The sequence below is a fragment of the Hemitrygon akajei genome, chromosome 8, assembly GCF_048418815.1.
Source record: "Hemitrygon akajei chromosome 8, sHemAka1.3, whole genome shotgun sequence".
Classification (NCBI taxonomy): domain Eukaryota; kingdom Metazoa; phylum Chordata; class Chondrichthyes; order Myliobatiformes; family Dasyatidae; genus Hemitrygon; species Hemitrygon akajei.
In genome coordinates, this window is record NC_133131.1 from 15,216,819 (window position 1) to 15,229,047 (window position 12,229).

General features: G+C 43.0%; 1 protein-coding gene across 4 annotated transcripts in view; it reads left to right on the forward strand.

Moving 5' to 3' along the window:
* The first annotated feature begins 674 nt into the window (after window positions 1-674).
* The window catches only part of LOC140731666 (rap1 GTPase-activating protein 2-like), a 492,373-nt gene continuing 480,818 nt past the window's right edge, over window positions 675-12,229 (forward strand). For all 4 annotated transcript variants that reach the window (XM_073053304.1, XM_073053305.1, XM_073053306.1 and 1 more), the window contains exon 1: window positions 675-847. In XM_073053304.1, coding sequence (XP_072909405.1) covers window positions 795-847 — 53 coding nt within the window. In that variant the 5' untranslated portion in view covers window positions 675-794. The remainder of the gene's footprint in view (window positions 848-12,229) is intronic.

Here is a 12,229-nt window from a genome sequence, read left to right on the forward strand (position 1 = left end):
ACGCGAGCAAGCAGGGACTGATGGGTCCTTGATTAGTAAGGGTGTCAAAGTGTACGGTGCATTAAGGTCCATTTTTTTACTGGACGGTCTGCATCTTCGCACTTTTGAAAAGCCCACATGAAGTCACTGCGGAATAAATAGCTTCCAAAAAGTGAACACTGCCTTCAGCAGGCTCTGCTGAGAGAGTAGACGGGGTTCTCATTCCAACAAGGCATCACTCTGCTGGGAGTGCCTGTCTGGTGTTTTGCACTCAGCAGAAAACTTGCTCCACAATTACCTGAGCCGGCAGTGAGAGTGTGCCTCACTGAGCCGTTGCAGCACACACGTTATGGAGTTCAGATATTTCCTGAAATGTTTAGGTTCTTCATTGCCCTCCGCTCCTGGAGAGCAGAAAGCCTCCTGTCTATGATTACAATCTACTGAGCAAAGTGGCCCCTACCATTTTTTACTGGACCATTTGCAGCTTTGCACTTTTGATAAGCCTGAATGAAGTCACTGAAGAATAAATAGCTTCCAAACAGATGAACACAGCCTTCAGCAGGCATGAGCTTGGTATTTAGTATGTGTTAGATCTGCTTTACTGCAGCGTGGTTGAGGCGAACAAAGTTAAGTTGGTACAACCCATCTGGTTTCCTGTTCTAACCTTCCACTAGGACCAGACTGAATCTGTGTGCAGCCAGCTGATCAGATGGAGAGTCACACAGTGCTGCAGTCAGGGGAGCCGAGACCTCTCTGTTTAGGCTCACTGTCGTTTCAATGCAGACAATCCCACTCGAGCAAGGAAACTGCTATGAATGATGGCAAGCAAGAAGCAATCAGGAGAGACAAAATGGGAACTTGTTAAATGGTGAGTGAGGCATTTGGTTTTCAGTCATTTATTTTGTGTCTTATGATAGCTTAAGTGAAGGATAATTAGGAACCTGCCATACTGTTAAGTTACATATATGCAGCCATCGTTCTTTATGGTTTTAAATATCACATTAACACTGCATTTAACAATGAGGAGCACTCCTCCCTTTTGCTTACCTTGGTAATTGACTCGAAGTTGAGGAAACACAGAAAGAATAATATCCCTTGTCCGTTATTTAAACAGAGGGCAAAGTATTTAAGGAAAAGCTGACTGGGTGCTTAACCATTTGAGGACTACAGCACTTCATCTTCACTGAAAGGCTGAAATGAAAATAAGGTGCAGCCCAGAGCAGGAACGATTGGATGCTGTTCACTGTGGTCTGTGATCCTGCAAGCTGTTCACTGAAATGGATTGATTTCCAGATGTGAATCAGAGGGTAATGCGGGTTTATCTTCTAAATGCAGCAGCTGTCTCTCTACTTGGGTCGGTCCCATTTTCAACAAGGGGGATTTTCTTTCATCCCCTCTCAGTATCGTAGGTCCACGTGTCAGAGCAAAGTTTTGGAGCCACTTGACACATCGTACGGGACAGGATGATTGTGGCAGCATTTCCTATTTCAAATAGGATACTGTTTTACATTTGTCATAATTTATTGATTCCCTTGAAGCTAATATCACTAGCAATACCTGACTATAGGGTGGCTTTTCTGCTACCAGACGAGTGTTTTATTTCATACCCTGAACCACGTCCTTGTTTCAGGAACAAGCCATGAATCTAAAGAGTTAAGGTGGATGCAGTAAGTGAAATATAATTTCTGAAGACCACAAAACCATTTCTGTGACATTACATTTATGAATTATATAATGTGATTATCCATTATATTTCAATCCAATGAAATGCTTACAAAGACTGCATATCATCCAAGAAGTCATCATGTTCTTGGGTACTAAATTATAGATGTTTTATCCAGATCGGTGATTAGTCCCTGTGGAATTATTATGGCAGTCAATGTTTAAACAGCTGACATTTAAATTAATGCTGATTGCAATATTTAATATCCCAACATTAATAAAAAGAGTAACTACTTCATTATGCATCTAATCTGTTTTCAAATTGGATTGAAATGCATTCCGATTTCTAATTTAACAGTTAGCTCTGTATGAGAATGTGATGAGTTAAGCTGCAGTCTGTCAAAGAGAACAGATGATCTTCATGGCTTTTAAGAAAGGTAGTCTAGGAGGACGAGTGGTGGGGTGGAAGTACATCTCTACCAAAGGAGGTGTAAGGTGCTCCTTCCCTCTGCTAGCCTGCAGGTCACTCTTAGGTGAGGTGTGGCACCTGCTTAGCCCCTTCATCAGGGTCACGTGAAGCCATGGTGAACAGGTGGTGAGTGGACATGTGAGCAGCTGGTGCATATCACAAGCCCTCTTTATGTGACCACTGACACTAGGCAAGCAATTTCTGATGAGTGTTGATAATGGCAGGGGTCACCTGTCTTGTAAAGAAGAAAGCACTGGCAAAACACTTCTGGTAGAAAAATTTGTTACATCATATGATACACCACCTAATGATAATGAGTCTTGGAAGATTGTGAAAAGAACTATTCTAAGTTTTATAAACACTGTTTACTAAGTCACCACATTCTAGGGAGAGGAAATTTATTTCCTTTGAGAAGAATGCTTACAAATATGCTGACCTGGGAACACTACTATTTGGAAATCCCCCTCCAAGTCACTCACCATCCTGACTTGGAAACATATCGCCATTCCTTCATTGTTGCTGGGTCAAAATTATGGAATTCCCTGCCTAACAGTTCTGTGGGTATACGTATGCTTCCGGGACTCCAGCAGTTCAAGAAAGCAGCTTATCACCATCTTCTCAAGGCAACTAGGGATGAGCAATAAATGCTGACATAGCTGGTGATGACCACATCCCATAATTGAATAAATAAAAAAATAGAGAATATAATAACCACGTACACTGCTTATTCTGAGCTTCATATGAACAAGGAAATGTATTAGACAATAAGCTAGTCTGAATCTGAGCATTTCATTTTCTGCAATTTTTGGCTTTTTTTGAAAAAAAGGAGATGGAAAAATAAATCGTGACAAGTATCCAAAGCGTCTGAAAGAAAGGATATGTCCATTAACTGGGTTGGGAATGTTGACAGAAAACTAGTTAATAATTGCAACAGACACAAAATGCAAGAGGGTCCTGATAAAAGGGTCTCAGCCCAAAACATCAACAGTTTATTCCTCTCCACAGATGCTCTCTAACCAGCTGAGTTTCTCCCTCATTTTATGCGTGTTACTATGGATATCCAGCATCTGCCAAATCTCTTATGTTAATAATTGGCAAGTAGATAACAAGGTGGAGTAGAACATGGACAAGTGTGAAATTACCAGCCTGGGAGCAAGATTAAAATCACAATTTTTTTTGAAGAAGCGAAGATGATATGAGGCAAAGAAAGAGTGAACGGCCAGAGACATTTTCCCAGGGCAAAAATGGCTAATATGAGGGAGGCATAAGTTTGACAAAATGGGAGGAAAGTATAGGGAGGATGTCAGAGGTAAGTCTTTTACACAGAAAGTGGTGAGTGCGTGGAACACCCTACCAGGGGTTGTGGCAAAGGCAGATATATTAGGGATACATAAGAGATTCTTAGATAGGCTTTAGTCCAGAAACACTCTTAGCTTGTGGCGACTGTTTGCATGATGTTTTTTAATTATTGTACGTTGGGTGTTCAATTGTCTTTTTATTTTTTAAGGGTTCTTTTTATGGGCATGATATGGTTTTTGTTCTCTGCACTAAGTGTTAGACAGTCTTTTTCATATAAGACCATAGACATAGGAGCAGAATTAGGCCATCTGGCCCATCGAGTCAGCTCCGCCATTCAATCAAATCATGGGTGATCCTTTTATTCTATCTCCTCAACTCCTCAATCCCAGTTCCCAGCCTTCTCCCTGTAACTTTTGATGCCATGTCCAATCCAGAACCTATCAATCTTTGCATTAAATACATCCAGCGACCTGGCCTCCACAGCTGCACATGGCAACAAATTCCACAAATTCGCCACCTTTTGGCTAAAGAAATTTCTCCTCATCTCTGTTTTGAAAGGGTGCCCCTCTATCCTGAGGCTGTGCCCTATTGTCATAGACTCTTCCACCATGGGAGACATCCTTTCCACATCAACTCTGTCTAGGCCTTTCAACATTCAAAAGGTTTCAATGAGATCCCCCCCTCATCCTTCTGAATTCCAGCGAGTACAGGTGGAGAGCCATCAAACGTTCCTTGTATGATAACCCTTCCATTCCAGGAATCATCCTTGTGAACCTCCCCTAAACCCTCTCCAATGCCAGCACATCTTTTTTAAGATGAGGGGCCCAAAACTATTCACAATACTCAATGTGAGACCTCAGCAGTGCCTTATAAAGCCTCAGCATCACATCCTTGCTCTTGTATTCTAGACCTCTTGAAATGCATGCTAACATGGCATATGCTTTCCTCACTCAGCCTGCAAGTTAATCTTCAGGGTGTTCTGCACAAGGACTCCCAAGTCCCTCTGCATCTCAGATTCCTGGATTTTCTCCCTGTATTCTCAGGGACCATTCAGGTCATTCTCTTTTCTCTGTGCTGCCATCAGGAATAATATATAGGAGCCTCAGGACTCACCACCAGGTTCAGGAGCAGTTATTGCCCCTTAAACATCAGGCACTTGAACCAAAGGTAGATTAATTTTAGAGTAGATCAAAAAGTCAGCACAACAATGTGGGCCAGATGGCCTGTATTGTGCTGTACTGTTCTATGTTCTATGAAACTCAGATGAATATTAGTATTTGGAGAGATCTTGAGGTGTTACCTTGAGGCTCTTGCTTGTACTGTAAATGAGTCCAAGAACTAAATACTGTAACTACATTATAATATGACATTTGGGATGGCCCCTCTACACGTACAGCCACATTTCTGAGGCAGATATTGCTTAACGTTGAAAGGAGATGGATTACTAGAATAAAAATTACACAGGGTTTTGGTGGGGCCAGACCAGGAGGGCAGTGAACAGTTTAGGGCCTCCATTATCTACATGAGGATGGAATAGTCTTGAATTGGATTCAATGATGATTCACTACTAGACTGATTCTGAAGATGAGGGGGAAAAGAGTGGAGTACCCATTACAGTTTAGAAGCATGAAGGTCAATATCATTGAAATATATAAAATGCTAATCTTGTTTGGAATATAAAATGCTAATCTTGTTTGGAAAGGTGGGGACAGCAGTGCTGGTTCCTGGGCTTGGGCATTTACAACAAAAGTTCATAATTTCAGGTTATTTAAAGAGTGGGATGAGAAGATGATTCCTCACTCTAGGACTCTAGGCTTTTGAAATTTTGTAATTCTTATTCCAGAGAAGTTTGAATACTGTCAATAATTAAATTCAATCTTGAATATATTCAGATGTTTGTGGTGCCAAGGAGATTTGGGGATATGGGGCCAGAATGGTGAAGTGGCATGGTACTGTACTTGTTAGAGTAATGCTTTACAGCAGCTCACTGTCAGATTGGGGTTCAATTCCTACCACTGACTGTAAGGAGCTTGTACTTTTTACCAATGACTGTGACAAAGTTATCCTGCAAACTTTGTGCTTTATATTTTGGATTGCAAAGGCTACATTATACAACTATGCATGAAGTACATTTTTGATAGCAGGCTATAGTAGGCAGCCATCGATCCCAGGGGCTCATGGGTTTGCGCTTTGGATGGCCTGTGTCCTCCAGGGTGCAAGCCTGGGCAGGAAGATTTGAAGAACCGGCTGTTGCCCATGCAGCAGGTTCCCTTTCTCCACGTCACTGATGCAGTCCAAGGGAAGGGCCAATACAGCTTGGCGTCAGTGTCCTCGCAGAGGTTGCCAGAGTGAAGTTGAAAATAACATCAAACTGCCTTAGGGACCTCGGCTCCGGATTTCTTTCTCGGGGTTTACCCCGAAGCCTTTTCCATGGGTGGGTATGGCAGCAAGGCAGCGGAGGTTTAAAATCAGAGTTTTCCTTCTCCTAGGTGGGCTGCTGTCCAAGGCTGACTAGCCCCACCTGCCCGAAGCAATTGATTTTGAGGCGTCAGTGATTCACCTTTTCCCCTTCTCTTGTCAGTAGAAACAGTTCCGCCGGGCCTAGTAGCTAAGCCACACGTGAAGGCCAAGAGTTGGACTTGGTTGTCAGAGGCTGTTAGAGACGCACACCATTTGGAGCACTTTATAGGTAGTGGGAGCTTAAACCCACTACTACCCCTGGCTATGACAACCTTAGGAACTGATAACAGGGTGCTCACTCCAATTTACTCCCACATTCCAAAGATGTATGGTTAAGGTCAGTAAGTTGGTGGCATGCCATGTTGGTGCCAGAACCATGGAGGTACTTGCAGGCTTCCCCCGCCCAATCCTTGTTGATTTGGTCTGGCACATTTCACTGCATGTTTCGGTGTACATGTGATAAAGCTCATCTTTGATCTTTAAGATCTTTATCTTTAATGTAAAAGATAAGCGGTGATCTTACTGAAAACAGAAGTGTTTTGATGGACTGCATGGCCCATATACACACGCTTGTTTCCTAGGCTTGTATGTTCCTAAGATTTGTAAAATGTACTGTCTAGGCTTTACATTTTAGATCGCCAGCACTTCATGACACAACGATGCATGAAACATTTTTGATAACCTGGTTTGGTTTCTATTTTTGCAGTTCTCCAGGGAGAAGGTGAGGGGCCTGAGACAGCTCCAAGACAATGTTGTCTAAGTTTTAGTGGAGCACAGAGACTAGTCTGCAAAGTTGTGATGCACACAAAGCACCAGCCACATCAAGTCAATGTGTGTAAACAGGCCCTTCAGCCCATTGAGCCCATGCTCTCCATCAGCCGCCTGTTTCACACCAATTTTTCATTTCTCTTTTTTTCCCCCTCAACAGCTTTCTCCCCCAGATTCTGACTCAGTCACACACTGGGGGTTTTATAGTGTCCCAATAACCTATCCACCCCCACGTCCTTGGAACTTGGGGAGAATCAGGAGCACCCAGGGAAATCCCACATGATCTCGAGGTCAATGTGAAGCTCTGCGCAGCCAGTATTTGGGGTCAGGATTGAACCAGAATCAGGTTTATTATCACAGACGTGTCATGAAATGTGGTGTTTTTCTGCAGTAGTATAGTGCAATACATAAAATATATGAAGAAATAAAAAAGAAATATATTGTTAAAAATTGAACAAGTGGTTTCAAAAGGAGAGCTGAAAATAGTGAGGTATTGACCATTCAGAAATCTGATGGCAGAAGGGAAGAAACTGTTCCTAAAATGTTGAGTGTGTGTCTCCTAAACCATCTCTCTGATGATAGTAATGAGAGGAGGGCATGTCCTGGGTGTGGAGGGGTGCGGTTCCTTAATAATGGGTGCCACTATTTGGAGGCCCTGTCTTTTGAAGGTGTCCTTGATGGTGGGGAGGCTAGTGCCTTGATGGAGCTGGTTGATTTTACACCACTCTGCAGATTGTTTCGATTTGTACATTGATTTGGAACTGTGAGGCACTGCACTGCCCTTTGACTCTTGCCTGTAGTTTCTGACCCTGTGCTAAGTACTGGTTTATATCACCCAATAATATCCCCTGACACGGTCCCCATTGCCCAAGAGTCTTTATTGACTGACACTAAGTGGCAGTTTGTGCTATTATATAGAACACTTCACTGCAATACATACAACAAAGCCCTGAGTACAGATAAGATCTGCCACAAACAAAAACCTGGAAATTCAGTGCCATTGTGCACATTCTTCTGTGGTATGTGGCTAAAACTGTTAATCTTTCCAGGTCAAAATCACACCATTCATGAAAATCAGCTGGCCATGTCTTGATGTGACTTCCTCTTGGAAGGTTGCAGGAAACCTTGGACTCTGTGGTGTAATGAGCTCTCCAGGCCTGCATGGGGCACTAGTGAGCATTGGGCACAGAGGTGTTTAGAGGACCTGAATTGGTTAATTGTTGTTTAATAAGAGTTGTTAATCGTTTAGAGAACATAAGAAATAGGAGCAGGAATAGGCCATCAAGCCTGCCCCGCCATTCAATAAGATCATGGCTGATCTGTCCATAAACTCAGCTCCATATACCTGCCTTTTCCCCATAACCCTTAATTCCCCTACTATGTAAAAACCTATCTAACTGTATCTTAAAGATATTTAGTGCAGAAGCCTCAATGCTTCCCTGTTTTCTTGTCTTTTTCTCATGTGACTCGTTCTTTGTATTGCGGTCTCCTGACACTTTCTGTTTAAACTTGCTACCTGTATTTTGATCGGTTTGGGGAATTCTATGTCACTTGTATTATTTAAGTGGATGCCTGATTAGAACTAGCCGCAGGGTCCTAGTTTTTGAGAATGTTATTTCTCGTAGTGTCAATTGACCGAGCCACCAATATGACATTTGGAGTTCTTATGAATAAACTTTGGTTGCCCTCTTCTGCATTGGAATCTGTCTTTCCTCCGCACCAGGGTTCAGACATTGCCAGCACATATTGTGACACTGTGGTTCTATCAACAATTTACCTAAACCCATGGGCAAGTTCTCACTTCCCCTCAGTGAAGGGAGCCCCAAAGCACAGTCCCTACCCCTCCCTTCAACTCATCATCTGATTCCTTCGCTGCTGCTGTTGACCATGTCTTCTCTTCCAAGCGCATCGTAGTGATATCCCCCATCCTCGTCCCTTCCCTGCACCGAAGATGCCCCTGCCTCTTCTGAGGCTGCTACCCAATGCAGCTGGCTTCCTGAGTCCCTGGATATGACAACTGGGCACTCTGTTGAATCTCCCTCGAAAACAAGATCCTCCAATAGACAATAGACAGTAGGTGCAGGAGTAGGCCATTCAGCCCTTCTAGCCAGCACCGCCATTCACTGTGATCATGGCTGATCATACACAATCAGTACCCCGTTCCTGCCCTCTCCCCATATCCCTTGACCCCGCTATCTATAAGAGCTCTATCTAACTCTTTCTTGAAAGCATCCAGAGACTTGGCCTCCACTGCCTTCTGGGGCAGAGCATTCCACATATCCACCACTCTCTGGGTGAAAAAGTTTTTCTGCATCTCTGTTCTAAATGGCCTACCCGTTATTCTTAAACTGTGGCCTCTAGTTCTGGACTCACCCATCAGTGAGAACATGCTTCCTGCCTCTAGTGTGTCCAATCCCTTAATAATCTTATATGTTTCAATCAGATCCCCTCTTATCCTTCTAAATTCCAGTGTATACAAGCCCAGTCGCTCCAATCTTTCAACATATGATAGTCCCGCCATTCTGGAAATTAACCTTGTGAACCTACACTGCACTCCCATAATAGCAAGAATGTCCTTCCTCAAATTTGGAGACCAAAACTGCACACAATACTCCAGGTGTGGTCTCACCAGGGCCCTGTACAGCTGCAAAAGGACCTCTTTACTCCTATACACAATTCCTCTTGTTATAAAGGCCAGCATGCCATTAGCTTTCTTCACTGCCTGCTATACCTGCATGCTTGCTTTCATTGACTAATGTACAAGAACACCTAGATCTCATTGTACTTGCCCTTTTCCTAACTTAACTCCACTTAGATAGTAATCTGCCTTCCTGTTCTTGCCACCAAAGTGGATAACCTCACATTTATCCATATTAAACTGCATCTGCCATACATTCGCCCACTCACCCAACCTGTCCAAGTCACCCTGCATTCTCATAACATCCTCCTGACATTTCACACTGCCACCCAGCTTTGTGTCATCAGCAAATTTGCTAATGTTACTTTTAATCCCTTCATCTAAATCATTAATGTATATTGTAAACAGCTGCAGTCCCAGCACCAAACCTTGCGGTACCCCACTGGTCACAGCCTGCCATTCCGAAAGGGACCTGTTAATCGCTACTCTTTGTTTCCTGTCAGCCAGCCAATTTTCAATCCATGTCAGTTCTTTGCCCCCAATGTGCCCTAATTTTGCCCACTAATCTCCTATGTGAGACTTTATCAAAGGTTTTCTGAAAGTCCAGGTACACTACATCCACTGGCTCTCCCTTGTCCATTTTCATAGTTACATCCTCCAAGTCTCAACCTTTAATCCAGAGTTGCAGGGGGGTGCAAACCAGAGCACCAGAACAGATAGTGGGGAGGCGATGGAGAACAATGTTGTCAAGCCTACATACAAAGTCATGTATCAAAAGATGGGGCATGGTGGGACTAATGTTCTGAGCTGCATATATTTCAATGCAAGGAATATTGTAGGAAAAGTGGATGAGCTTAGGGAATTAGGATATTGTAGCCATGAGTGAGACTTGGTTGCAGGAGGGGCAGGGCTGTCAGCTCAATATTATGGGGTTCTATTGTTTACGGCATGATAGAGTGGGAAGGATTAAAGATGGAGGTGTGGTGTTACTAGTTAGGGAAAATGTCACAGCAAGCTCAGTCAGGACAGACTGGAGAGCTCATCTGGTGAGGCTTTATGGGTAGAAATCAGGAATAGGAAAGAAATGACCATGTTAATGAGATTATATTATAGACTATATAGTCTGTGGGATTTAGAGGAACAAATTTGTAGAGATTGCAGACTTTTGCAAGAAACATAAGGTTGCGATAGAAGAACATAGAAGCATAGAACATCTACAGCACATTACAGGCCCTTCAGCCTACAATGTTGTGCCAATCATGTAACCTACTCTAGAAATTGCCTAGAATTTCCCTACCACATAGCCCTCTATTTTTCTAAGCTCCATGTACCTAAGAGTCTCTTAAAAGACCCTATTGTATCTGCCTCCACCACCTTCACTGGCAGTGCATTCCATGCACCCACCACTCTGTGTTTTTAAAAAAAACTTACCTCTGACACCCCCCTTGTATCTACTTCCAAGCACCTTAAAACTATGCCCCCTCGTGTTAGCCATTTCAGTCCTGGGAAAAAGCCTCTGGCTATCCACACGATCAATGCTTCTCATAGAAGGTGATTTTAACTTTCCACATTAGCTGGAACTCCAGTACTGTAAAAGGGCTGGATGGGATAGAGTTTGACAAATTTGTTCAGAAATGTTTCCTTAATCAGTACATGGAGGTCCCAACTAGAGAGCAAGTGCAAGGTGAGATCTCCCATTAGGGAATGAGACAGAGCAAGTGACAAAATTTATGTAGGTTAACACTTTGCATTTAGTGATCCTAATACCACTAGGTTCAAGGTAATTATGGAAAATGGTAGGTCTGGTTTGAGGTTGAGATTCTAAATTGGAGAAAGGTCAATTTTGATGGCATCAGAAAGGATCTGTCAAGTGTGGAGTGGGACAGGTTGTTTTCTGGTAAAGGTGTACTTTGTAAGTGCGAGGCATTCAAAAGTGAAATTTTGAGAGCACAGAGTTTGTATGTTCCTGTCCGAATAAAAAGGCAAAGGTAACATGTTTAGGAACCTTGGTTTTCGAGAGAGATTGAGGAACAGATGAGGTACTTGAGGACTGTAAGAAATGCAAGAGAATACTTAAGAAGGAAATCAGGAGGACTAAAAGGAGGCATGAGGTTGCTCCAGCAGACAAGGTTGAAGAAAATTCTAAGGACTTTGACAGATTTATTAAGAGCAAGAGGATAGCATGGGACAAAATTGGTCTTCTGGAAGGTCAGAGTGGCAATCTATGCTTGAAGATGAAAGAGATGAGTGAGGTCTTAAATGACTATTTTGCATCTGTATTTACTTAAGAGATGCACAGAGTCTATAGATGTGAGGCAAAGCAGCAGTGAGGTCATGGACCCTATTCAGATTACAGAGGAGGAGGTATTTACTGTCTTGAGGAAAATTAGGGTGGGTAACTCCCAGGCCCTGAGAATGTGTTCCCTCGGACCCTGTGGGAGGCTAGTGCAGAATTTGCAGAGATATTTAAAACATCCTTGGCTACGGGTGAGGTGTCAGAGGATTGGAGGATAGCTAATGTTGTTCTATCATTTAAGGAAGGCTCCAAGAATAAGTCAGGAAATTATAGGCTGGTGAGGCTGTTATCAGTAGTGGGTAAGTTATTGGGAAGAACTATAAGGGACCAGATTTGTAAGTATTTGGATAGACAGGGACTGATTAAAGATAGTCAACATGGCTTTGTGCGTAGTAGTTCATGCCTAAACAATCTTATAGTGTTTTCAAGAAAGTTGCAAGTAAAGTTGATGAAGGCAAGGCAGTAGATGTTGTCTACATAGACTTTTGCAAGGCATTTGACAAGGTTCCACATGGGTGGTTGGTAAAGAAGGTACAATCGCTCAGCATTCCAGATGAGGTAGTAAACTGGATTAGACATTGGCTTTGCAGAAGAAGCCAAAGAGTGATAGTAGATGGTTGGTTGTCTGTCTGACTGGAGCCCTGTGACCAGTGGAGTG